The sequence below is a fragment of the Hyla sarda genome, chromosome 1, assembly GCF_029499605.1.
Source record: "Hyla sarda isolate aHylSar1 chromosome 1, aHylSar1.hap1, whole genome shotgun sequence".
Classification (NCBI taxonomy): Eukaryota; Metazoa; Chordata; class Amphibia; order Anura; family Hylidae; genus Hyla; species Hyla sarda.
In genome coordinates, this window is record NC_079189.1 from 620678090 (window position 1) to 620703003 (window position 24914).

General features: G+C 46.5%; 1 protein-coding gene across 1 annotated transcript in view; it reads left to right on the forward strand.

Moving 5' to 3' along the window:
- Positions 1–24914, forward strand: part of LOC130312636 (early activation antigen CD69-like) — a 63760-nt gene that overhangs the window by 25715 nt on the left and 13131 nt on the right. Inside the window, exon 3 of the mRNA XM_056552587.1 lies at positions 22668–22784. Within this exon, the coding sequence (XP_056408562.1) occupies positions 22668–22784 (117 nt within the window). The remainder of the gene's footprint in view (positions 1–22667; positions 22785–24914) is intronic.

Sequence of the window (24914 nt, forward strand, 5' to 3'; positions counted from 1 at the left end):
TCTCCTATCATACAATGTATCACTCCCATCATCCCTGACCCCAGGAGATCACAATCTAATCTCCTATCATACAATGTATCATCACTCCCATGATCCCTGACCCCAGGAGATCACAATCTAATCTCCTATCATACAATGTATTACTCCCATCATCCCTGACCCCTGGAGATCACAATCTAATCTCCTATCATACAATGTATCACTCCCATCATCCCTGACCCCAGGAGCTCACAATCTAATCTCCTATCATACAATGTATCACTCCCATCATCCCTGACCCCAGGAGATCACAATCTAATCTCCTATCATACAATGTATCACTCCCATCATCCCTGACCCCAGGAGATCACAATCTAATCTCCTATCATACAATGTATCACCCCCATCATCCCTAACCCCAGGAGATCACAATCTAATCTCCTATCATACAATGTATCACTCCCATCATCCCTGACCCCAGGAGCTCACAATCTAATCTCCTATCATACCATGTATCACTCCCATCATCCCTGACCCCAGGAGCTCACAATCTAATCTCCTATCATACAATGTATCACTCCCATCATCCCTGACCCCAGGAGATCACAATCTAATCTCCTATCACATACAATGTATCACTCCCATCATCCCTGACCCCAGGAGATCACAATCTAATCTCCTATCATACAATGTATCACTCCCATCATCCCTGACAACAGGAGCTCACAATCTAATCTCCTATCACATACAATGTATCACTCCCATCATCCCTGACCCCAGGAGATCACAATCTAATCTCCTATCATACAATGTATCACTCCCATCATCCCTGACCCCAGGAGATCACAATCTAATCTCCTATCACATACAATGTATCACTCCCATCATCCCTGACACCCGGAGCTCACAATCTAATCTTCTATCATACAATGTATCACTCCCATCATCCCTGACCCCAGGAGATCACAATCTAATCTCCTATCACATACAATGTATCACTCCCATCATCCCTGACCCCAGGAGATCACAATCTAATCTCCTATCATACAATGTATCACTCCCATCATCCCTGACCCCAGGAGATCACAATCTAATCTCCTATCACATACAATGTATCACTCCCATCATCCCTGACCCCAGGAGCTCACAATCTAATCTTCTATCATACAATGTATCACTCCCATCATCCCTGACCCCAGGAGATCACAATCTAATCTCCTATCACATACAATGTATCACTCCAATCATCCCTGACCCCAGGAGATCACAATCTAATCTCCTATCACATACAATGTATCACTCCCATAATCCCTAACCCCAGGAGCTCACAATCTAATCCCCTATCATACAATGTATCACTCCCATCATCCCTGACCACAGGAGCTCACAATCTAATCTCCTATCACATACAAAGTATCACTCCCATCATCCCTGACCCCAGGAGCTCACAATCTAATCTTCTATCATACAATGTATCACTCTCATCATCCCTGACCCCAGGAGCTCACAATCTAATCTCCTATCATACAATGTATCACTCCCATCATCCCTGACCCCAGGAGATCACAATCTAATCTCCTATCACATACAATGTATCACTCCCATCATCCCTGACCCCAGGAGATCACAATCTAATCTCCTATCATACAATGTATCACTCCCATCATCCCTGACCCTAGGAGCTCACAATCTAATCTCCTATCATACAATGTATCACTCCCATCATCTCTGACCCCAGGAGATCACAATCTAATCTCCTATCACATACAATGTATCACTCCCATCATCCCTGACCCCAGGAGATCACAATCTAATCTTCTATCATACAATGTATCACTCTCATCATCCCTGACCCCAGGAGCTCACAATCTAATCTCCTATCATACAATGTATCACTCCCATCATCCCTGACCCCAGGAGATCACAATCTAATCTCCTATCATACAATGTATCACTCCCATCATCCCTGACCCCAGGAGATCACAATCTAATCTCCTATCACATACAATGTATCACTCCCATCATCCCTGACCCCAGGAGATCACAATCTAATCTCCTATCATACAATGTATCACTCCCATCATCCCTGACCCCAGGAGATCACAATCTAATCTCCTATCACATACAATGTATCACTCCCATCACCCCTGACCCCAGGAGATCACAATCTAATCTCCTATCATACAATGTATCACTCCCATCATCCCTGACCCCAGGAGATCACAATCTAATCTCCTATCACATACAATGTATCACTCCCATCATCCCTGACCCCAGGAGCTCACAATCTAATCTCCTATCATACAATGTATCACTCCCATCATCCCTGACCCCAGGAGATCACAATCTAATCTCCTATCACATACAATGTATCATTCCCATCATCCCTGACCCCAGGAGATCACAATCTAATCTCCTATCATACAATGTATCACTCCCATCATCCCTGACCCCAGGAGATCACAATCTAATCTCCTATCACATACAATGTATCACTCCCATCATCCCTGACCCCAGGAGATCACAATCTAATCTCCTATCATACAATGTATCACTCCCATCATCCCTGACCCCAGGAGATCACAATCTAATCTCCTATCATACAATGTATCACTCCCATCATCCCTGACCCCAGGAGCTCACAATCTAATCTCCTATCATACAATGTATCACTCCCATCATCCCTGACCCCAGGAGCTCACAATCTAATCTTCTATCATACAATGTATCACTCCCATCATCCCTGACCCCAGGAGATCACAATCTAATCTCCTATCATACAATGTATCACTCCCATCCTCCCTGACCCCAGGAGATCACAATCTAATCTCCTATCATACAATGTATCACTCCCATCATCCCTGACCCCAGGAGATCACAATCTAATCTCCTATCACATACAATGTATCACTCCCATCATCCCTGAGCCCAGGAGCTCACAATCTAATCTTCTATCATACAATGTATCACTCCCATCATCCCTGACCCCAGGAGATCACAATCTAATCTCCTATCACATACAATGTATCACTCTCATCATCCCTAACCCCAGGAGCTCACAATCTAATCCCCTATCATACAATGTATCACTCCCATCATCCCTGACCACAGGAGCTCACAATCTAATCTCCTATCATACAATGTATCACTCCCATCATCCCTGACCCCAGGAGATCACAATCTAATCTCCTATCATACAATGTATCACTCCCATCATCTCTGACCCCAGGAGATCACAATCTAATCTCCTATCATACAATGAATCACTCCCATCATCCCTGACCCCAGGAGATCACAATCTAATCTCCTATCATACAATGTATCACTCCCATCATCCCTGACCCCAGGAGATCACAATCTAATCTCCTATCATACAATGTATCACTCCCATCATCCCTGACCCCAGGAGATCACAATCTAATCTCCTATCATACAATGTATCACTCCCATCATCCCTGACCCCAGGAGATCACAATCTAATCTCCTATCATACAATGTATCACTCCCATCATCCCTGACCCTAGGAGCTCACAATCTAATCTCCTATCATACAATGTATCACTCCCATCATCTCTGACCCCAGGAGATCACAATCTAATCTCCTATCACATACAATGTATCACTCCCATCATCCCTGACCCCAGGAGATCACAATCTAATCTCCTATCATACAATGTATCACTCCCATCATCCCTGACCCCAGGAGATCACAATCTAATCTCCTATCATACTGTTACGCCGAGCGCTCCGGGTCCCCGCTCCTCCCCGGAGCGCTCGCTTCACTCCCTCCGCTGCAGCGCTCCGGTCACGTCCTCTGACCCGGGGCGCTGCGATTCCGCTGCCAGCCGGGATGCGATTCGCGATGCGGGTAGCGCCCGCTCGCGATGCGCACCCCGGCTCCCCTACCTGACTCGCTCCCCGTCTGTTCTGTCCCGGCGCGCGCGGCCCCGCTCCCTAGGGCGCGCGCGCGCCGGGTCTCTGCGATTTAAAGGGCCACTGCGCCGCTGATTGGCGCAGTGGTTCCAATTAGGGTTTTCACCTGTGCACTTCCCTATATTACCTCACTTCCCTTGCACTCCCTTGCCGGATCTTGTTGCCTTAGTGCCAGTGAAAGCGTTCCTTGTGTGTTCCTTGCCTGTGTTTCCAGACCTTCTGCCGTTGCCCCTGACTACGATCCTTGCTGCCTGCCCCGACCTTCTGCTACGTCCGACCTTGCTTCTGCCTACTCCCTTGTACCGCGCCTATCTTCAGCAGCCAGAGAGGTGAGCCGTTGCTAGTGGATACGACCTGGTCACTACCGCCGCAGCAAGACCATCCCGCTTTGCGGCGGGCTCTGGTGAAAACCAGTAGTGGCTTAGAACCGGTCCACTAGCACGGTCCACGCCAATCCCTCTCTGGCACAGAGGGTCCACTACCTGCCAGCCGGCATCGTGACAGTAGATCCGGCCATGGATCCCGCTGAAGTTCCTCTGCCAGTTGTCGCTGACCTCACCACGGTGGTCGCCCAGCAGTCACAACAGATAGCGCAACAAGGCCAACAGCTGTCTCAACTGACCGTTATGCTACAACAGTTGCTACCACAGCTTCAGCAGTCATCTCCTCCGCCAGCTCCTGCACCTCCTCCGCAGCGAGTGGCCGCTCCTGGGATACGCTTATCCTTGCCGGATAAATTTGATGGGGACTCTAAGTTTTGCCGTGGCTTTCTTTCCCAATGTTCCCTGCATCTGGAGATGATGTCGGACCTGTTTCCCACTGAAAGGTCTAAGGTGGCTTTCGTAGTCAGTCTTCTGTCCGGAAAAGCCCTGTCATGGGCCACACCGCTCTGGGACCGCAATGACCCCGTCACTGCCTCTGTACACTCCTTCTTCTCGGAAATCCGAAGTGTCTTTGAGGAACCTGCCCGAGCCTCTTCTGCTGAGACTGCCCTGTTGAACCTGGTCCAGGGTAATTCTTCCGTTGGCGAGTATGCCGTACAATTCCGTACGCTTGCTTCTGAATTGTCCTGGAATAATGAGGCCCTCTGCGCGACCTTCAAAAAAGGCCTATCCAGCAACATTAAAGATGTTCTGGCCGCACGAGAAATTCCTGCTAATCTACATGAACTTATTCACCTAGCCACTCGCATTGACATGCGTTTTTCTGAAAGGCGTCAGGAACTCCGCCAAGATATGGACTCTGTTCGCACGAGGCGTTTCGTCTCCTCGGCTCCTCTCTCCTCTGGTCCCCTGCAATCTGTTCCTGTGCCTCCCGCCGTGGAGGCTATGCAGGTCGACCGGTCTCGCCTGACACCTCAAGAGAGGACACGACGCCGTATGGAGAACCTCTGCCTGTACTGTGCTAGTACCGAACACTTCCTGAGGGATTGTCCTATCCGTCCTCCCCGCCTGGAAAGACGTACACTGACTCCGCACAAAGGTGAGACAGTCCTTGATGTCTACTCTGCTTCTCCACGTCTTACTGTGCCTGTGCGGATGTCTGCCTCTGCCTTCTCCTTCTCTACAGTGGCCTTCTTGGACTCTGGATCTGCAGGAAATTTTATTTTGGCCTCTCTCGTCAACAGGTTCAACATCCCGGTGACCAGTCTCGCCAGACCCCTCTACATCAATTGTGTAAATAATGAAAGATTGGACTGTACCATACGTTTCCGCACGGAGCCCCTTCTTATGAGCATCGGATCTCATCATGAGAGGATTGAACTTTTGGTCCTCCCCAATTGCACCTCGGAGATTCTCCTTGGACTTCCCTGGCTTCAACTTCATTCCCCAACCCTGGATTGGTCCACTGGGGAGATCAAGAGTTGGGGGTCCTCTTGTTCCAAGAACTGTCTAAAACCGGTTCCCAGTAACCCTTGCCGTAACTCTGTGGTTCCTCCAGTAACCGGTCTCCCTAAGGCCTATATGGACTTCGCGGATGTTTTCTGCAAAAAACAAGCTGAGACTCTACCTCCTCACAGGCCTTATGATTGCCCTATCGACCTCCTCCCGGGTACTACTCCACCCCGGGGCAGAATTTATCCTCTCTCTGCCCCAGAGACTCTTGCCATGTCCGAATACGTCCAGGAGAATCTAAAAAAGGGCTTTATCCGTAAATCCTCCTCTCCTGCCGGAGCCGGATTTTTCTTTCTGTCCAAAAAAGATGGCTCCCTACGTCCTTGCATTGACTACCGCGGTCTTAATAAAATCACGGTTAAGAACCGCTACCCCTTACCCCTCATCTCTGAACTCTTTGATCGCCTCCAAGGTGCCCACATCTTCACTAAATTGGACTTAAGAGGCGCCTATAACCTCATCCGCATCAGAGAGGGGGACGAGTGGAAAACGGCATTTAACACCAGAGATGGACACTTTGAGTATCTGGTCATGCCCTTTGGACTGTGCAATGCCCCTGCCGTCTTCCAAGACTTTGTCAATGAAATTTTTCGTGATTTGTTATACTCCTGTGTTGTTGTATATCTGGACGATATCCTAATTTTTTCTGCCAATCTAGAAGAACACCGCCAGCATGTCCGTATGGTTCTTCAGAGACTTCGTGACAACCAACTCTATGCCAAAATTGAGAAATGTCTGTTTGAATGCCAATCTCTTCCTTTTCTAGGATATTTGGTCTCTGGCCAGGGACTACAGATGGATCCAGACAAACTCTCTGCCGTCTTAGATTGGCCACGCCCCTCCGGACTCCGTGCTATCCAACGCTTTTTGGGGTTCGCCAATTATTACAGGCAATTTATTCCACATTTTTCTACCATTGTGGCTCCTATCGTGGCTTTAACCAAAAAAAATGCTGATCCCAAGTCCTGGCCTCCTCAAGCAGAAGACGCCTTTAAACGACTCAAGTCTGCCTTTTCTTCGGCTCCCGTGCTCTCCAGACCTGACCCTTCCAAACCCTTCCTATTGGAGGTTGATGCCTCCTCAGTGGGAGCTGGAGCTGTTCTTCTACAAAAAAATTCTTCCGGGCATGCTGTCACTTGTGGTTTTTTCTCTAGGACCTTCTCTCCAGCGGAGAGGAACTACTCCATCGGGGATCGAGAGCTTCTAGCCATTAAATTAGCACTTGAGGAATGGAGGCATCTGCTGGAGGGATCAAGATTTCCTGTTATTATCTACACCGACCACAAGAACCTCTCCTACCTCCAGTCTGCCCAACGGCTGAATCCTCGCCAGGCCCGGTGGTCTCTGTTCTTTGCCCGATTTAATTTTGAGATTCACTTTCGTCCTGCCGATAAGAACATTAGGGCCGATGCTCTCTCTCGTTCCTCGGATGCCTCAGAAGTTGATCTCCCTCCGCAACACATCATTCCACCTGACTGCCTGATCTCCACTTCTCCTGCCTCCATCAGGCAGACTCCTCCAGGAAAGACCTTTGTTTCTCCACGCCAACGCCTCGGAATCCTCAAATGGGGTCACTCCTCCCATCTCGCAGGTCATGCGGGCATCAAGAAATCTGTGCAACTCATCTCCCGCTTCTATTGGTGGCCGACTCTGGAGACGGATGTTGGGGACTTTGTGCGAGCCTGCACTATCTGTGCCCGGGATAAGACTCCTCGCCAGAAGCCCGCTGGTTTTCTTCATCCTCTGCCTGTCCCCGAACAGCCTTGGTCTCTGATTGGTATGGATTTTATTACTGATTTACCCCCTTCCCGTGGCAACACCGTTATTTGGGTGGTCGTTGATCGATTCTCCAAAATGGCACATTTCATCCCTCTTCCTGGTCTTCCTTCTGCGCCTCAGTTGGCTAAACAATTTTTTGTACACATTTTTCGTCTTCACGGGTTGCCTACGCAGATTGTCTCGGATAGAGGGGTCCAATTCGTGTCTAAATTCTGGAGGGCTCTCTGTAAACAACTCAAGATTAAATTAAATTTTTCCTCTGCATATCATCCCCAGTCCAATGGACAAGTAGAAAGAATTAACCAGATCCTGGGTGATTATTTGCGACATTTTGTTTCCTCCCGCCAGGATGACTGGGCAGATCTCCTTCCATGGGCCGAATTCTCGTATAACTTCAGGGTCTCTGAATCTTCCTCCAAATCCCCATTTTTCGTGGTGTACGGCCGTCACCCTCTTCCCCCACTCCCTACCCCCTTGCCCTCTGGTCTGCCCGCTGTGGATGAAATTTCTCGTGACCTTTCCATTATATGGAGAGAGACCCAAAATTCTCTCTTACAGGCTTCTTCACGCATGAAGAGGTTCGCGGATAAGAAAAGAAGAGCTCCCCCCGTTTTTTCCCCTGGAGACAAGGTATGGCTCTCCGCTAAATATGTCCGCTTCCGTGTCCCTAGCTACAAGTTGGGACCACGCTATCTTGGTCCTTTCAAAATTTTGTGTCAAATTAATCCTGTCTCTTATAAACTTCTTCTTCCTCCTTCTCTTCGTATCCCTAATGCCTTTCACGTCTCTCTTCTCAAACCACTCATCCTCAACCGTTTTTCTCCCAAGTCTGTTCCTCCCACTCCTGTTTCCGGCTCCTCGGACGTCTTCTCGGTCAAGGAAATTTTGGCTGCCAAAAAGGTCAGAGGGAAAAATTTTTTTTTAGTAGACTGGGAGGGTTGTGGTCCTGAAGAGAGATCCTGGGAACCTGAGGACAACATCCTTGACAAAAGTCTGCTCCTCAGGTTCTCAGGCTCCAAGAAGAGGGGGAGACCCAAGGGGGGGGGTACTGTTACGCCGAGCGCTCCGGGTCCCCGCTCCTCCCCGGAGCGCTCGCTTCACTCCCTCCGCTGCAGCGCTCCGGTCACGTCCTCTGACCCGGGGCGCTGCGATCCCGCTGCCAGCCGGGATGCGATTCGCGATGCGGGTAGCGCCCGCTCGCGATGCGCACCCCGGCTCCCCTACCTGACTCGCTCCCCGTCTGTTCTGTCCCGGCGCGCGCGGCCCCGCTCCCTAGGGCGCGCGCGCGCCGGGTCTCTGCGATTTAAAGGGCCACTGCGCCGCTGATTGGCGCAGTGGTTCCAATTAGGGTTTTCACCTGTGCACTTCCCTATATTACCTCACTTCCCTTGCACTCCCTTGCCGGATCTTGTTGCCTTAGTGCCAGTGAAAGCGTTCCTTGTGTGTTCCTTGCCTGTGTTTCCAGACCTTCTGCCGTTGCCCCTGACTACGATCCTTGCTGCCTGCCCCGACCTTCTGCTACGTCCGACCTTGCTTCTGCCTACTCCCTTGTACCGCGCCTATCTTCAGCAGCCAGAGAGGTGAGCCGTTGCTAGTGGATACGACCTGGTCACTACCGCCGCAGCAAGACCATCCCGCTTTGCGGCGGGCTCTGGTGAAAACCAGTAGTGGCTTAGAACCGGTCCACTAGCACGGTCCATGCCAATCCCTCTCTGGCACAGAGGGTCCACTACCTGCCAGCCGGCATCGTGACACATACAATGTATCACTCCCATCATCCCTGACCCCAGGAGATCACAATCTAATCTCCTATCATACAATGTATCACTCCCATCATCCCTGACCCCAGGAGCTCACAATCTAATCTCCTATCATACAATGTATCACTCCCATCATCCCTGACCCCAGGAGATCACAATCTAATCTCCTATCATACAATGTATCACTCCCATCATCCCTGACCCCAGGAGATCACAATCTAATCTCCTATCATACAATGTATCATCACTCCCATGATCCCTGACCCCAGGAGATCACAATCTAATCTCCTATCATACAATGTATTACTCCCATCATCCCTGACCCCTGGAGATCACAATCTAATCTCCTATCATACAATGTATCACTCCCATCATCCCTGACCCCAGGAGCTCACAATCTAATCTCCTATCATACAATGTATCACTCCCATCATCCCTGACCCCAGGAGATCACAATCTAATCTCCTATCATACAATGTATCACTCCCATCATCCCTGACCCCAGGAGCTCACAATCTAATCTCCTATCATACCATGTATCACTCCCATCATCCCTGACCCCAGGAGCTCACAATCTAATCTCCTATCATACAATGTATCACTCCCATCATCCCTGACCCCAGGAGATCACAATCTAATCTCCTATCACATACAATGTATCACTCCCATCATCCCTGACCCCAGGAGATCACAATCTAATCTCCTATCATACAATGTATCACTCCCATCATCCCTGACAACAGGAGCTCACAATCTAATCTCCTATCACATACAATGTATCACTCCCATCATCCCTGACCCCAGGAGATCACAATCTAATCCCCTATCATACAATGTATCACTCCCATCATCCCTGACCCCAGGAGATCACAATCTAATCTCCTATCATACAATGTATCACTCCCATCATCCCTGACCTCAGGAGATCACAATCTAATCTCCTATCACATACAATGTATCACTCCCATCATCCCTGACCCCAGGAGATCACAATCTAATCTCCTATCATACAATGTATCACTCCCATCATCCCTGACCCCAGGAGATCACAATCTAATCTCCTATCACATACAATGTATCACTCCCATCATCCCTGACCCCCGGAGCTCACAATCTAATCTTCTATCATACAATGTATCACTCCCATCATCCCTGACCCCAGGAGATCACAATCTAATCTCCTATCACATACAATGTATCACTCCCATCATCCCTGACCCCAGGAGATCACAATCTAATCTCCTATCATACAATGTATCACTCCCATCATCCCTGACCCCAGGAGATCACAATCTAATCTCCTATCACATACAATGTATCACTCCCATCATCCCTGACCCCAGGAGCTCACAATCTAATCTTCTATCATACAATGTATCACTCCCATCATCCCTGACCCCAGGAGATCACAATCTAATCTCCTATCACATACAATGTATCACTCCAATCATCCCTGACCCCAGGAGATCACAATCTAATCTCCTATCACATACAATGTATCACTCCCATCATCCCTGACCCCAGGAGCTCACAATCTAATCTCCTATCATACAATGTATCACTCCCATCATCCCTAACCCCAGGAGCTCACAATCTAATCCCCTATCATACAATGTATCACTCCCATCATCCCTGACCACAGGAGCTCACAATCTAATCTCCTATCACATACAAAGTATCACTCCCATCATCCCTGACCCCAGGAGCTCACAATCTAATCTTCTATCATACAATGTATCACTCTCATCATCCCTGACCCCAGGAGCTCACAATCTAATCTCCTATCATACAATGTATCACTCCCATCATCCCTGACCCCAGGAGATCACAATCTAATCTCCTATCACATACAATGTATCACTCCCATCATCCCTGACCCCAGGAGATCACAATCTAATCTCCTATCATACAATGTATCACTCCCATCATCCCTGACCCTAGGAGCTCACAATCTAATCTCCTATCATACAATGTATCACTCCCATCATCTCTGACCCCAGGAGATCACAATCTAATCTCCTATCACATACAATGTATCACTCCCATCATCCCTGACCCCAGGAGATCACAATCTAATCTTCTATCATACAATGTATCACTCTCATCATCCCTGACCCCAGGAGCTCACAATCTAATCTCCTATCATACAATGTATCACTCCCATCATCCCTGACCCCAGGAGATCACAATCTAATCTCCTATCATACAATGTATCACTCCCATCATCCCTGACCCCAGGAGATCACAATCTAATCTCCTATCACATACAATGTATCACTCCCATCATCCCTGACCCCAGGAGCTCACAATCTAATCTCCTATCATACAATGTATCACTCCCATCATCCCTGACCCCAGGAGCTCACAATCTAATCTCCTATCATACAATGTATCACTCCCATCATCCCTGACCCCAGGAGATCACAATCTAATCTCCTATCATACAATGTATCACTCCCATCATCCCTGACCTCAGGAGATCACAATCTAATATCCTATCATACAATGTATCATCACTCCCATCATCCCTGACCCCAGGAGATCACAATCTAATCTCCTATCATACAATGTATCACTCCCATCATCCCTGACCCCAGGAGATCACAATCTAATCTCCTATCATACAATGTATCACTCCCATCATCCCTGACCCCAGGAGCTCACAATCTAATCTCCTATCATACAATGTATCACTCCCATCATCCCTGACCCCAGGAGATCACAATCTAATCTCCTATCATACAATGTATCACTCCCATCATCCCTGATCCCAGGAGCTCACAATCTAATCTTATATCATACAATGTATCACCCCCATCATCCCTAACCCCAGGAGATCACAATCTAATCTCCTATCATACAATGTATCACTCCCATCATCCCTGACCCCAGGAGCTCACAATCTAATCTCCTATCATACCATGTATCACTCCCATCATCCCTGACCCCAGGAGCTCACAATCTAATCTCCTATCATACAATGTATCACTCCCATCATCCCTGACCCCAGGAGATCACAATCTAATCTCCTATCACATACAATGTATCACTCCCATCATCCCTGACCCCAGGAGATCACAATCTAATCTCCTATCATACAATGTATCACTCCCATCATCTCTGACCCCAGGAGATCACAATCTAATCTCCTATCATACAATGTATCACTCCCATCATCCCTGACCCCAGGAGCTCACAATCTAATCTCCTATCACATACAATGTATCACTCCCATCATCCCTGACCCCAGGAGATCACAATCTAATCTCCTATCATACAATGTATCACTCCCATCATCCCTGACCCCAGGAGCTCACAATCTAATCTCCTATCACATACAATGTATCACTCCCATCATCCCTGACCCCAGGAGCTCACAATCTAATCTCCTATCACATACAATGTATCACTCCCATCATCCCTGACCCCAGGAGATCACAATCTAATCTCCTATCATACAATGTATCACTCCCATCATCCCTGACCCCAGGAGCTCACAATCTAATCTCCTATCACATACAATGTATCACTCCCATCATCCCTGACCCCAGGAGCTCACAATCTAATCTCCTATCACATCCAATGTATCACTCCCATCATCCCTGACCCCAGGAGATCACAATCTAACTCCTATCACATACAACGTATCACTCCCATCATCCCTGACCCCAGGAGATCACAATCTAATCTCCTATCATACAATGTATCACTCCCATCATCCCTGACCCCAGGAGATCACAATCTAATCTCCTATCATACAATGTATCACTCCCATCATCCCTGACCCCATGAGATCACAATCTAATCTCCTATCACATTCAATGTATCACTCCCATCATCCCTGACCCCAGCAGATCACAATCTAATCTCCTATCACTTACAATGTATCACTCCCATCATCCCTGACCCCAGGAGATCACAATCTAATCTCCTATCATACAATGTATCACTCCCATCATCCCTGACCCCAGGAGATCACAATCTAATCTCCTATCACATACAATGTATCACTTCCATCATCCCTGACCCCAGGAGATCACAATCTAATCTCTTATCATACATTGTATCACTCCCATCATCCCTGACCCCAGGAGATCACAATCTAATCTCCTATCATACAATGTATCACTCCCATCATCCCTGACCCCAGGAGCTCACAATATAATCTCCTATCACATACAATGTATCACTCCCATCATCCCTGACCCCAGGAGATCACAATCTAATCTCCTATCATACAATGTATCACTCCCATCATCTCTGACCCCAGGAGATCACAATCTAATCTCCTATCATACAATGTATCACTCCCATCATCCCTAACCCCAGGAGCTCACAATCTAATCCCCTATCATACAATGTATCACTCCCATCATCCCTGACCCCATGAGATCACAATCTAATCTCCTATCACATTCAATGTATCACTCCCATCATCCCTGACCCCAGCAGATCACAATCTAATCTCCTATCACTTACAATGTATCACTCCCATCATCCCTGACCCCAGGAGATCACAATCTAATCTCCTATCATACAATGTATCACTCCCATCATCCCTGACCCCAGGAGATCACAATCTAATCTCCTATCACATACAATGTATCACTTCCATCATCCCTGACCCCAGGAGATCACAATCTAATCTCTTATCATACATTGTATCACTCCCATCATCCCTGACCCCAGGAGATCACAATCTAATCTCCTATCATACAATGTATCACTCCCATCATCCCTGACCCCAGGAGCTCACAATATAATCTCCTATCACATACAATGTATCACTCCCATCATCCCTGACCCCAGGAGATCACAATCTAATCTCCTATCATACAATGTATCACTCCCATCATCTCTGACCCCAGGAGATCACAATCTAATCTCCTATCATACAATGAATCACTCCCATCATCCCTGACCCCAGGAGATCACAATCTAATCTCCTATCATACAATGTATCACTCCCATCATCCCTGACCCTAGGAGCTCACAATCTAATCTCCTATCATACAATGTATCACTCCCATCATCTCTGACCCCAGGAGATCACAATCTAATCTCCTATCACATACAATGTATCACTCCCATCATCCCTGACCCCAGGAGATCACAATCTAATCTCCTATCATACAATGTATCACTCCCATCATCCCTGACCCCAGGAGATCACAATCTAATCTCCTATCACATACAATGTATCACTCCCATCATCCCTGACCCCAGGAGCTCACAATCTAATCTTCTATCATACAATGTATCACTCCCATCATCCCTGACCCCAGGAGCTCACAATCTAATCTCCTATCATACAATGTATCACTCCCATCATCCCTGACCCCAGGAGATCACAATCTAATCTCCTATCATACAATGTATCACTCCCATCATCCCTGACCCCAGGAGATCACAATCTAATCTCCTATCATACAATGTATCATCACTCCCATCATCCCTGACCCCAGGAGATCACAATCTAATCTCCTATCATACAATGTATCACTCCCATCATCCCTGACCCCAGGAGATCACAATCTAATCTCCTATCATACAATGTATCACTCCCATCATCCCTGACCCCAGGAGCTCACAATCTATTCTCCTATCATACAATGTATCACCCCCATCATCCCTAACCCCAGGAGATCACAATCTAATCTCCTATCATACAATGTATCACTCCCATCATCCCTGACCCCAGGAGCTCACAATCTAATCTCCTATCATACAATGTATCACTCCCATCATCCCTGACCCCAGGAGATCACAATCTAATCTCCTATCACATACAATGTATCACTCCCATCATCCCTGACCCCAGGAGATCACAATCTAATCTCCTATCATACAATGTATCACTCCCATCATCCCTGACCCCAGGAGCTCACAATCTAATCTCCTATCACATACAATGTATCACTCCCATCATCCCTGACCCCAGGAGATCACAATCTAATCTCCTATCATACAATGTATCACTCCCATCATCCCTGACCCCAGGAGATCACAATCTAATCTCCTACCACATACAATGTATCACTCCCATCATATCTGACCCCAGGAGCTCACAATCTAATCTCCTATCACATACAATGTATCACTCCCATCATCCCTCACCCCAGGAGATCACAATCTAATCTCCTATCATACAATGTATCACTCCCATCATCCCTGACCCCAGGAGCTCACAATCTAATCTCCTATCACATACAATGTATCACTCCCATCATCCCTGACCCCAGGAGCTCACAATCTAATCTCCTATCACATACAATGTATCACTCCCATCATCCCTGACCCCAGGAGATCACAATCTAACTCCTATCACATACAATGTATCACTCCCATCATCCCTGACCCCAGGAGATCACAATCTAATCTCCTATCATACAATGTATCACTCCCATCATCCCTGACCCCAGGAGATCACAATCTAATCTCCTATCACATACAATGTATCACTCTCATCATCCCTGACCCCAGGAGATCACAATCTAATCTCCTATCACATACAATGTATCACTCCCATCATCTCTGACCCCAGGAGATCACAATCTAATCTCCTATCACATACAATGTATCACTCCCATCATCCCTGACCCCAGGAGATCACAATCTAATCTCCTATCATACAATGTATCACTCCCATCATCCCTGACCCCAGGAGATCACAATCTAATCTCCTATCACATACAATGTATCACTCCCATCATCCCTGACCCCAGGAGATCACAATCTAATCTCCTATCACATACAATGTATCACTCCCATCATCCCTAACCCCAGGAGCTCACAATCTAATCCCCTATCATACAATGTATCACTCCCATCATCCCAGACCACAGGAGCTCACAATCTAATCTCCTATCACATACAATGTATCACTCCCATCATCCCTGACCCCAGGAGCTCACAATCTAATCTTCTATCATTCAATGTATCACTCTCATCATCCCTGACCCCAGGAGCTCACAATCTAATCTCCTATCATACAATGTATCACTCCCATCATCCCTGACCCCAGGAGCTCACAATATAATCTCCTATCATACAATGTATCACTCCCATCATCTCTGACCCCAGGAGATCACAATCTAATCTCCTATCATACAATGAATCACTCCCATCATCCCTGACCCCAGGAGATCACAATCTAATCTCCTATCATACAATGTATCACTCCCATCATCCCTGACCCTAGGAGCTCACAATCTAATCTCCTATCATACAATGTATCACTCCCATCATCTCTGACCCCAGGAGATCACAATCTAATCTCCTATCACATACAATGTATCACTCCCATCATCCCTGACCCCAGGAGATCACAATCTAATCTCTTATCATACAATGTATCACTCCCATCATCCCTGACCCCAGGAGATCACAATCTAATCTCCTATCACATACAATGTATCACTCCCATCATCCCTGACCCCAGGAGCTCACAATCTAATCTCCTATCATACAATGTATCACTCCCATCATCCCTGACCCCAGGAGCTCACAATCTAATCTCCTATCATACAATGTATCACTCCCATCATCCCTGACCCCAGGAGATCACAATCTAATCTCCTATCATACAATGTATCACTCCCATCATCCCTGAACCCAGGAGATCACAATCTAATCTCCTATCATACAATGTATCATCACTCCCATCATCCCTGACCCCAGGAGATGACAATCTAATCTCCTATCATACAATGTATCACTCCCATCATCCCTGACCCCAGGAGATCACAATCTAATCTCCTATCATACAATGTATCACTCCCATCATCCCTGACCCCAGGAGCTCACAATCTAATCTCCTATCATACAATGTATCACTCCCATCATCCCTGACCCCAGGAGCTCACAATATAATCTCCTATCACATACAATGTATCACTCCCATCATCCCTGACCCCAGGAGCTCACAATCTAATCTTCTATCATACAATGTATCACTCCCATCATCCCTGACCCCAGGAGATCACAATCTAATCTCCTATCATACAATGTATCACTCCCATCATCCCTGACCCAAGGAGATCACAATCTAATCTCCTATCATACAATGTATCACTCCCATCATCCCTGACCCCAGGAGCTCACAATATAATCTCCTATCACATACAATGTATCACTCCCATCATCCCTGACCCCAGGAGCTCACAATCTAATCTTCTATCATACAATGTATCACTCTCATCATCCCTGACCCCAGGAGCTCACAAATTAATATCCTATCATACAATGTATCACTCCCATCATCCCTGACCCCAGGAGATCACAATCTAATCTCCTATCACATACAATGTATCACTCCCATCATCCCTGACCCCAGGAGATCACAATCTAATCTCCTATCATACAATGTATCACTCCCATCATCCCTGACCCTAGGAGCTCACAATCTAATCTCCTATTATACAATGTATCACTCCCATCATCTCTGACCCCAGGAGATCACAATCTAATCTCCTATCACATACAATGTATCACTCCCATCATCCCTGACCCCAGGAGATCACAATCTAATCTCCTATCATACAATGTATCACTCCCATCATCCCTGACCCCAGGAAATCACAATCTAATCTCCTATCACATACAATGTATCACTCCCATCATCCCTGACCCCAGGAGCTCACAATCTAATCTCCTATCATACAATGTATCACTCCCATCATCCCTGACCCCAGGAGCTCACAATCTAATCTCCTATCATACAATGTATCACTCCCATCATCCCTGACCCCAGGAGATCACAATCTAATCTCCTATCATACAATGTATCACTCCCATCATCCCTGACCTCAGGAGATCACAATCTAATCTCCTATCATACAATGTATCATCACTCCCATCATCCCTGACCCCAGGAGATCACAATCTAATCTCCTATCATACAATGTATCACTCCCATCATCCCTGACCCCAGGAGATCACAATCTAATCTCCTATCATACAATGTATCACTCCCATCATCCCTGACCCCAGGAGATCACAATCTAATCTCTTATCATAAAATGTATCACTCCCATCATCCCTGACCCCAGCAGCTCACAATCTAATCTTATATCATACAATGTATCACCCCCATCATCCCTAACCCCAGGAGATCACAATCTAATCTCCTATCATACAATGTATCACTCCCATCATCCCTGACCCCAGGAGCTCACAATCTAATCTCCTATCATACCATGTATCACTCCCATCATCCCTGACCCCAGGAGCTCACAATCTAATCTCCTATCATACAATGTATCACTCCCATCATCCCTGACCCCAGGAGATCACAATCTAATCTCCTATCACATACAATGTATCACTCCCATCATCCCTGACCCCAGGAGATCACAATCTAATCTCCTATCATACAATGTATCACTCCCATCATCTCTGACCCCAGGAGATCACAATCTAATCTCCTATCATACAATGTATCACTCCCATCATCCCTGACCCCAGGAGCTCACAATCTAATCTCCTATCACATACAATGTATCACTCCCATCATCCCTGACCCCAGGAGATCACAATCTAATCTCCTATCATACAATGTATCACTCCCATCATCCCTGACCCCAGGAGCTCACAATCTAATCTCCTATCACATACAATGTATCACTCCCATCATCCCTGACCCCAGGAGCTCACAATCTAATCTCCTATCACATACAATGTATCACTCCCATCATCCCTGACCCCAGGAGATCACAATCTAATCTCCTATCATACAATGTATCACTCCCATCATCCCTGACCCCAGGAGCTCACAATCTAATCTCCTATCACATACAATGTATCACTCCCATCATCCCTAACCCCAGGAGCTCACAATCTAATCTCCTATCACATACAATGTATCACTCCCATCATCCCTGACCCCAGGAGATCACAATCTAACTCCTATCACATACAACGTATCACTCCCATCATCCCTGACCCCAGGAGATCACAATCTAATCTCCTATCATACAATGTATCACTCCCATCATCCCTGACCCCAGGAGATCACAATCTAATCTCCTATCACATACAATGTATCACTCCCATCATCCCTGACCCCAGGAGATCACAATCTAATCTCCTATCATACAATGTATCACTCCCATCATCCCTGACCCCATGAGATCACAATCTAATCTCCTATCACATTCAATGTATCACTCCCATCATCCCTGACCCCAGCAGATCACAATCTAATCTCCTATCACTTACAATGTATCACTCCCATCATCCCTGACCCCAGGAGATCACAATCTAATCTCCTATCATACAATATATCACTCCCATCATCCCTGACCCCAGGAGATCACAATCTAATCTCCTATCACATACAATGTATCACTTCCATCATCCCTGACCCCAGGAGATCACAATCTAATCTCTTATCATACATTGTATCACTCCCATCATCCCTGACCCCAGGAGATCACAATCTAATCTCCTATCATACAATGTATCACTCCCATCATCCCTGACCCTAGGAGCTCACAATCTAATCTCCTATCATACAATGTATCACTCCCATCATCCCTGACCCCAGGAGCTCACAATATAATCTCCTATCACATACAATGTATCACTCCCATCATCCCTGACCCCAGGAGATCACAATCTAATCTCCTATCATACAATGTATCACTCCCATCATCCCTGACCCCAGGAGAACACAATCTAATCTCCTATCATACAATGTATCACTCCCATCATCTCTGACCCCAGGAGATCACAATCTAATCTCCTATCATACAATGAATCACTCCCATCATCCCTGACCCCAGGAGATCACAATCTAATCTCCTATCATACAATGTATCACTCCCATCATCCCTGACCCTAGGAGCTCACAATCTAATCTCCTATCACATACAATGTATCACTCCCATCATCCCTGACCCCAGGAGATCACAATCTAATCTCCTATCATACAATGTATCACTCCCATCATCCCTGACCCCAGGAGATCACAATCTAATCTCCTATCACATACAATGTATCACTCCCATCATCCCTGACCCCAGGAGCTCACAATCTAATCTCCTATCATACAATGTATCACTCCCATCATCCCTGACCCCAGGAGCTCACAATCTAATCTCCTATCATACAATGTATCACTCCCATCATCCCTGACCCCAGGAGATCACAATCTAATCTCCTATCATACAATGTATCACTCCCATCATCCCTGACCCCAGGAGATCACAATCTAATCTCCTATCATACAATGTATCATCACTCCCATCATCCCTGACCCTAGGAGATCACAATCTAATCTCCTATCACATACAATGTATCACTCCCATCATCCCTGACCCCAGGAGATCACAATCTAATCTCCTATCATACAATATATCACTCCCATCATCCCTGACCCCAGGAGATCACAATCTAATCCCTATCACATACAATGTATAACTCCCATCATCCCTGACCCCAGGAGCTCACAATCTAATCTCCTATCATACAATGTATCACTCCCATCATCCCTGACCCCAGGAGCTCACAATCTAATCTCCTATCATACAATGTATCACTCCCATCATCCCTGACCCCAGGAGATCACAATCTAATCTCCTATCATACAATGTATCACTCCCATCATCCCTGACCCCAGGAGATCACAATCTAATCTCCTATCATACAATGTATCATCACTCCCATCATCCCTGACCCCAGGAGATCACAATCTAATCTCCTATCATACAATGTATCACTCCCATCATCCCTGACCCCAGGAGATCACAATCTAATCTCCTATCATACAATGTATCACCCCCATCATCCCTAACCCCAGGAGATCACAATCTAATCTCCTATCATACAATGTATCACTCCCATCATCCCTGACCCCAGGAGCTCACAATCTAATCTCCTATCATACAATGTATCACTCCCATCATCCCTGACCCCAGGAGATCACAATCTAATCTCCTATCACATACAATGTATCACTCCCATCATCCCTGACCCCAGGAGATCACAATCTAATCTCCTATCATACAATGTATCACTCCCATCATCCCTGACCCCAGGAGCTCACAATCTAATCTCCTATCATACAATGTATCACTCCCATCATCCCTGACCCCAGGAGATCACAATCTAATCTCCTATCACATACAATGTATCACTCCCATCATCCCTGACCCCAGGAGATCACAATCTAATCTCCTATCATACAATGTATCACTCCCATCATCCCTGACCCCAGGAGATCACAATCTAATCTCCTACCACATACAATGTATCACTCCCATCATCCCTGACCCCAGGAGCTCACAATCTAATCTCCTATCACATACAATGTATCACTCCCATCATCCCTCACCCCAGGAGATCACAATCTAATCTCCTATCATACAATGTATCACTCCCATCATCCCTGACCCCAGGAGCTCACAATCTAATCTCCTATCACATACAATGTATCACTCCCATCATCCCTGACCCCAGGAGCTCACAATCTAATCTCCTATCACATACAATGTATCACTCCCATCATCCCTGACCCCAGGAGATCACAATCTAACTCCTATCACATACAATGTATCACTCCCATCATCCCTGACCCCAGGAGATCACAATCGAATCTCCTATCATACAATGTATCACTCCCATCATCCCTGACCCCAGGAGATCACAATCTAATCTCCTATCACATACAATGTATCACTCTCATCATCCCTGACCCCAGGAGATCACAATCTAATCTCCTATCACATACAATGTATCACTCCCATCATCTCTGACCCCAGGAGATCACAATCTAATCTCCTATCACATACAATGTATCACTCCCATCATCCCTGACCCCAGGAGATCACAATCTAATCTCCTATCATACAATGTATCACTCCCATCATCCCTGACCCCAGGAGATCACAATCTAATCTCCTATCACATACAATGTATCACTCCCATCATCCCTGACCCCAGGAGATCACAATCTAATCTCCTATCATACAATGTATCACTCCCATCATCCCTGACCCCAGGAGCTCACAATCTAATCTCCTATCATACAATGTATCACTCCCATCATCCCTGACCCCAGGAGATCACAATCTAATCTCCTATCATACAATGTATCACTCCCATCATCCCTGACCCCAGGAGATCACAATCTAATCTCCTATCATACAATGTATCACTCCCATCATCCCTGACCCCAGGAGATCACAATCTAATCTCCTATCATACAATGTATCACTCCCATCATCCCTGACCCCAGGAGATCACAATCTAATCTCCTATCATACAATGTTGAGTCCAAAACCAAAAGGTAAAATCACAATTTTCATTCCTTCTTTTCCAGCCTCTTCCCTTCAGTGTTCACATAATATGTTTATAGCTGAGAACCTTCCGGGGAATGAGACCAACCGACCTCCGACCTCTGTGACCATCACCGGGCTACCGAAAGCTTCTCTCTCAGGTGAGACACAATCTTTTTCTGAGGAAAAGTCATCTCAACCACATATATATGATGACCCTGAAATTAGAACCTCCATATAGTGTCCCTCACAAATGAAGTTATTTTTTCCATAGAGATCTGGATCCATCTGACCAGGACATGTTTCTCTATAGAGATCTGGATCCATCTGACCAGGACATGTTTCTCTATAGAGATCTGGATCCATCTGACCAGGACATGTTTCTCTATAGAGATCTGGATCCATCTGACCAGGACATGTTTCTCTATAGAGATCTGGATCCATCTGACCAGGTCATGTTTCTCTATAGAGATCTGGATCCATCTGACCAGGTCATGTTTCTCTATAGAGATCTGGATCCCTCTGACCAGGCCATATTTCTCTATAGAGATCTGGATCCATCTGACCAGGCCATGTTTCTCTATAGATCAGCATCCATCTGACCAGGCCATGTTTCTATATAGAGATCTGGATCCATCTGACCAGGTCATGTTTCTCTATAGAGATCTGGATCCATCTGACCAGGCCATGTTTCTGTAAAGAGATCTGGATCCATCTGACCTGGCCATGTTTCTCTATAGAGATCTGGATCCATCTGACCAGGCCATGTTTCTCTATAGAGATCTGGATCCATCTGACCAGGCCATGTTTCTCTATAGAGATCTGTATCCATCTGAACAGGCCATGTTTCTCTATAGAGATCTGGATCCATCTGACCGGGCCATGTTTCTCTATAGAGATCTGGATCCATCTGACCGCGCCATGTTTCTCTATAGAGATCTGGATCCATCTGACCGGGCCATGTTTCTCTATAGAGATCTGGATCCCTCTGACCAGGCCATGGTTCTCTACAGAGATCTGGATCCATCTGACCAGGCCATGGTTCTCTATAGAGATCTTGATCCATCTGACCAGGACATGTTTCTCTATAGAGATCTGGATCCATCTGACCAGGACATGTTTCTCTATATAGATCTGGATCCATCTGACCAGGTCATGTTTCTCTATAGAGATCTTGATCCATCTGACCAGGACATGTTTCTCTAAATAGATCTTGATCCATCTGACCAGGTCATGTTTCTTTATAGAGATCTTGATCCATCTGACCAGGACATGTTTCTCTATAGAGATCTGGATCCATCTGACTAGGTCATGCTTCTCTATAGAGATCTGGACCCATCTGACCAGGCCATGTTTCTCTATAGAGATCTGGATCCCTCTGACCAGGCCATGTTTCTCTATAGAGATCTGGATCCATCTGACCAGGCCATGTTTCTCTATAGAGATCTGGATCCCTCTGACCAGGCCATGTTTCTCTATATAGATCTGGATCCATCTGACCAGGTCATGTTTCTCTATAGAGATCTTGATCCATCTGACCAGGACATGTTTCTCTATATAGATCTTGATCCATCTGACCAGGTCATGTTTCTTTATAGAGATCTTGATCCATCTGACCAGGACATGTTTCTCTATAGAGATCTGGATCCATCTGACTAGGTCATGCTTCTCTATAGAGATCTGGACCCATCTGACTAGGCCATGTTTCTCTATAGAGATCTGGACCCATCTGACCAGGACATGTTTCTCTATAGAGATCTGGATCCATCTGACCAGGCCATGTTTCTCTATAGATCAGCATCCATCTGACCAGGCCATGTTTCTATATAGAGATCTGGATCCATCTGACCAGGTCATGTTTCTCTATAGAGATCTGGATCCATCTGACCAGGCCATGTTTCTGTAAAGAGATCTGGATCCATCTGACCTGGCCGTGTTTATCTATAGAGATCTGGATCCATCTGACCAGGCCATGTTTGTCACGATGCCGGCTGGCAGGAGGTGGATCCTCTGTGCCAGAGAGGGATGGCGAGGACCGTGCTAGTGGACCGGTTCTAAGACACTACTGGTTTTCACCAGAGCCCGCCGCAAAGCGGGATGGTCTTGCTGCGGCGGTAGTGACCAGGTCGTATCCACTAGCAACGGCTCACCTCTCTGGCTGCTGAAGATAGGCGCGGTACAAGGGAGTAGACAGAAGCAAGGTCGGACGTAGCAGAAGGTCGGGGCAGGCAGCAAGGATCGTAGTCAGGGGCAACGGCAGGAGGTCTGGAACACAGGCTAGGAACACACAA